General features: G+C 39.3%; 1 protein-coding gene across 1 annotated transcript; it reads right to left on the bottom strand.

The window, feature by feature from the left end:
• Positions 1-220: 220 nt before the first annotated feature.
• Positions 221-1,917, bottom strand: LOC131060567 (protein BYPASS1-LIKE). Its single transcript, XM_057993836.2, has one exon. It carries the CDS (start codon positions 1,851-1,853, stop codon positions 561-563), a length of 1,293 nt encoding a protein of 430 aa, XP_057849819.2. The 5' UTR covers positions 1,854-1,917; the 3' UTR covers positions 221-560.
• Between the last annotated feature and the right edge of the window lie 3,252 nt (positions 1,918-5,169).

The following is a 5,169-nucleotide window of genomic DNA, read 5'->3' on the forward strand; positions in this document are numbered from 1 at the left end:
CTGGAATTTAATTTTACAGTAATCAGGAAAGGAACAACTGCACTGATAATACAATAGAGTTTGGACTCCGAATTATAATAGTAGCATTTTGAACTGGTACCTTACAATGCACAAAAGTCTAGCTGAATCATAATACCAATTCATAAATCAAACTTGTAAAATGATCCAAATCCCCCATTGTTCAACACAATTAGGCCATTGTGCAAACGAAAAACAATTGTTTGAGCAACTGATAATAGATTTCATATATACTTGTTTATATGGCACAAATACATTTTTTTAGAAAAATGACCAAAGAGAAAAGAAAAGAAAAGAAAATAGAGACGATTGAAAGAAATCAATCCGATCCCTGATTTACATCACGAGAGCCCTGCAGGAGAACACAGCCCCGTAGAAAATTTCCCCTCTTTCGAATCTTCCCCTCCCGCGAAGGATAATCTAGGAACAACTGCCCACCCACAGACTCCTATTCTTTTGATCGTTCTTTAATTGTAATACAATCCCCATGGAAAACTGTACAGAGAGTAGAGAAGCATTGACGAGCCAATTTAATGTTTTCCTCACCTCTCAGGTATGGTTCGGCTCATGGAATCGAGAACCTCGGTTCTAGTGCTCACAATTCTGTGAAAGAGATCTCTGACCTGTTTCTCAAGTGGGTCGAGGCCCTCTTTCACAGTAGCCCAGACCTGCATCAGCCGTAAAACCTCCTTCCTGACCTCCTGATCCTGGTTGTCCGTCAGCGGAGAATCAATGAGCTCGGAAAGACGACGTATACAGGAAGAAATCTGTGAAATTTCCTTCAAAAGCCCAACAGAGCTGCCCCGGCGGTCACGCTTTCTCGACTCCTCCATGACCTTATCATAGATGGAGTGCAAGGGCGAGGCCCAGATGAAAGTCCGGGGAAAAGAGAAGTGGGTCTGGAGGCCACGATCCTGGCAAGGGATGGCAGCCACCAGAGTCCACATCCCAAACAGTATGATGGCGCTCATGGTGTAAGCCGGAACGGAAAATCCGTTACTAGCTGCGATCTCCGTGTTCTTGGGCGGGACCAGATTCGATCCCATGGCCTGCAGCTGACGCCCAGCGGACCAGGTCCGAGACACAGACCACGACAAAGAACGGAAGTGGCAGGCAGAGTTAGAAGACCCCACAGGCCGCCCAAAAGACCGGTGCCGGTACTGAGCAAGCACGGCAGCGGAGGGCTCTTTGTCGTCCACGGCTAGGGTTAGGTCAGCAAGGGCTTTACGTGCGCGCCGGAGTTGCCCTTCACCCAGGGACCGGTGCCTCACGTCCAGCGCGCACAAGACAATCTCCACATGCTTCTGCCAAAGGCGGACATGATCAATACCATCCCTGATGGCGTTACAGAGGTCCAGGGCTTTAACGCTGCGCTCCAAGAAATCATCTGCGATTCGCTCCTCAGCCTTGGAAAGCGGGGGCTTTGGCTGCACTACCAGAGTCTTGAAGTCCGACTCACAGCTCAGGACAGTCCCCACAACCTGCCGCACCCAGGCCAATGACAGCAGTGCTTCCCCGTCTGCGGAATCCTCAGCTAGGGCACCCAATCGCTCACCCACGGTCCGCTGAAACGCCTCAAGGCCCTGCTCGTTGACGCCGTCCTTGTTGCTGCGACTGGGGCTCCAGCTGTTGGAGCTGTGGTTGTTCTGATTGCTCATGGGATGCACCAGCACGCGCTGTGTACGCGAGGCGAAGAGGAGGCCGCTCTTCATAAGGCTGAACCAGATGCCTAGAGGTCGGGGAATGAGAGCCAAGGTGCGAATGTGAAGAATGGGAATGGGAATGGGAATGTGGGTAGGCGTACGAGGGGTGAGTTTGGAATGAATGTAGCTCATGATGGAGGAAGAGGCGGCGCTTTAAAGAGTGGTCGGGTCAGACGAGACGCTTGACTTGCGAGAGGCGACAAAAACGATACAGTGGGTAAGCCTAGGAAGCATTCCACACCCACGCCCCAACACGCCTCTCACGCGCATCCATTTAATGAGACCATGCCCATCGAACATTCCATGTCACCACTTTGCCCACGCGGTCCTATGCCGCTCAAAACCCCTTTACCGACCTTCCATAAACCCCACCTACACTTTAAGAGAGCCTGCTCAAATCATTGCACACTTTTTGTAGAGCACTCTTTACTTCCAAGGCCATGTAGCATAGGTACCTGGAATGCTGAAGGCACTTTCTAAGGTGGTCTTTTGGTTGTGGTTTTACAATTGGAGTGGGTTAAAGCTAGGGAAATGAGAGTCTAAGTGGGTGGCGGTTTGGTCCATGGAAGTCTTCAGACCTAATCTTTGGATGGATTCCAAGGTCGTATGAGATAGTTACTTTGCATTTTTAAGGCACTTTCAAGGTGTGTATGTAGGGGCAAAGTTAGATGGTGGTCTTTTAGTTATTGTTTTATAACTAGAGTGGGTTAAACTTAGGGATATGAGAGTTTAATTCGCTGGCATAGTTGATTAAGGGTTTTGGGTTTGTCTCATACATGTTCTGAGATTGATTCTCTTTGTTTGGGTTAATCTAGTGACAAGGTCTATTTTCTCTCCAACTTAGTTCGTTCAAATTATTGCACATTTTTTCTAGAGCATTTGTTTATTTATGAGGTCATATGACATAGGAACTTGGCATTATTAAGTTACTTCCAAGGTGTGCATGTAGGGGCAAAGTTTAGAAGGTGGTCTTTTAGTTGTGGCTTTACAACTAGAGTGGGTTAAGTCTAGGGATATAAGAGTTTAAATGGGTGGTGTAATTGATTAAGGGCTTTGGGTTTGTCTCATGCATGTCGCGAGATCGATTCTCTTTGTTTAAGTTAACTTAGTGACAAGGTCTATTCTCTCTCAAGCTTATTTACTCAAATCATTGCAAAAATTTCTAGAGCATTTGTTTACTTCTGAGGTCATGTGACATAGGTACTTGGCATCATTAAGGCACTTCAAAGGTGTGCATGTGGGGGCAAGGTTAGAAGGTGGTCTTTTGTTGTGGTTTTACAACTAGAGTGTGTTAAATCGAGGGGTACGAGAGACTAAATAAGTGGTGTAGCTGCTTTAGGGCTTGGGGTTTGTCTCATGTAGGTCTCGAAATCCATTCTCTATTAATCTAGCAATGAGATTGATTATCCTTGTTTGGGTTAACCTAGCAACAATCTTGTTCGGGCCAGGTTTGTTGCCTCAAGGTTCTAGGGGCTCGTCTGGCAAGAGTTAAGCATGAAAAAAATAATATTTTTTTCATGAATAGGTGTTTGATTTGTGATTTATAAAATAATGATACACAAATTTTAAAAAAATAAAAAATGGATGGATATGAAATCACATCTCTAAAGTTCAAACGAGCCCAATGTTTGGATCAACCTAGCGACAAGCTTGTTTAGGCTTGGTTTGTCACCTCGAGGGGTTACAGGGGCTCGCTCTAGTAAGAATTAAGCTTGAAAATTTTAATATTTTTTGTCATGAATAGGTGTTTGATTTATCATTTTTAAAATAAAATAATGATACACAAATTAAAAAAAAGGTGGATGGATATAAAATCGCACCTCTAAAGTTGACACTAGACCAATTTTTGGATCATAAAACATATAAAAAGAAGCGGCTTGACAACGGTAGCAATAGAAGGGAGAGGAGGTGAGTCTTGTTCACTCAATGTATTAATATTTTGAATTTTATAGATGTACAAATATAATGTTTATTATTAATTTTAATAATTTTATAGATTATGGAAATATAATAAATATTGTTGGTTTTAGGAATTTAGTTTCTATGAAAATGGTATTTAGAAAATTTGGTAGTTGGATGGTCAAATGAGTATATTTATATTGTATTCTATTTTATTTTGAATCAATTTTAATGGAAATGTCTTAATACAACTAGTACATATATCTTAAATATATCTATGTATTTTACTCTATAATTATTTTATTTTATTTTAGTTACTACATACATATATGGACAAATAAATTTTTATTTCTCATTGTTTCTTTTGTATTCTTGTGTTTTTTTTTGTTTTGTTTGTACTTTGAAAAGTGTAGTAAATATTATATACTTATGCTACTTCTTTATAGATTCATGTCAATATATATTTCATTTTATAGTTTTAAAATTTTAAAATATATTTTTGCTATGTTTAGGTTTTTATGTACATGGTCACTACATGAGATTACACGTTTAGACCTAATAATATATTACCGACTAGTATACTCATATGTTAAGCTTGGATAATGGCCCCAATCTTATTTACATTTGTACAACATGTTGTCATTGTTATTGTTTTAACATTGTATCTGAAGAGATTGCATGTGCACTTAATTTCATATGGAGGAAAACCAATTAGACCACACTTTGATTTCTAAGGGGCAATAAAGAACTATATCCACAACATCATCATATTGATCATTTATGTGTTTGTGTATGTTTCCTCTAATATCATTCACCATTGTTATTATTAGCATCGACCATAAATTTTTAAAATTTTGAGATTATATATAGAGCTATATAGAGAATACTTTTGTTGAAAGTTGCGATATTTTTAGTATTATTATCATGGAAATATTAAAATGGGGTTGAAATTGATTGGCATTTCATCATAGAGTTGCATTGTATGAGGATATTAATATTCAGTATGAAACCATTTTGAAAATGGGTAGTCTAAATGCTTTATTTGGAAATTCATAACAAAATAACCAATATCAAAAGGAATTTGAAAATGAATTAAACGCCCAGCCCTTTAGACTACTTGGTCTCATGGATGTCATAAAAATTTCTTTCATTCATTCTTCATTATTAATTTTAAAAGAATTATGGATTATGAAAATATAATACTTATTATTAATTTAAGCAATTTTAATTTGTATGAAAGTGGCACTTCTAAAATTTTGTAGTTCAATGGTGAAGTGAGTATATTTATATGATTTTCTATTTTATTTTGAATGTATATGTATATTTACTATTATAGACACTGGAAATTAACCATCAACTAACAAGTCACTTAATAAACTCATGTTCACTTAAAAGTTGCAATGGAAGTCGAAGAGCCACCACTTGGAATTCCAACACTAGATGTCGCTTTGGGGATTCGAACATGGATCTCCATCTTAGAACCTTAGGGTATGGTCATTAGAGTACAACCACATTGACTTAATTAAATAATCTTTAATTATTTAATTAT

This window comes from Cryptomeria japonica, chromosome 8 (genome assembly GCF_030272615.1).
Source record: "Cryptomeria japonica chromosome 8, Sugi_1.0, whole genome shotgun sequence".
Lineage (NCBI taxonomy): Eukaryota > Viridiplantae > Streptophyta > Pinopsida > Cupressales > Cupressaceae > Cryptomeria > Cryptomeria japonica.

Bases quoted from the DNA above. Each gene is read 5' to 3' on its own strand.
- LOC131060567 (XM_057993836.2), bottom strand. From the start codon at position 1,853: ATGAGCTACATTCATTCCAAACTCACCCCTCGTACGCCTACCCACATT.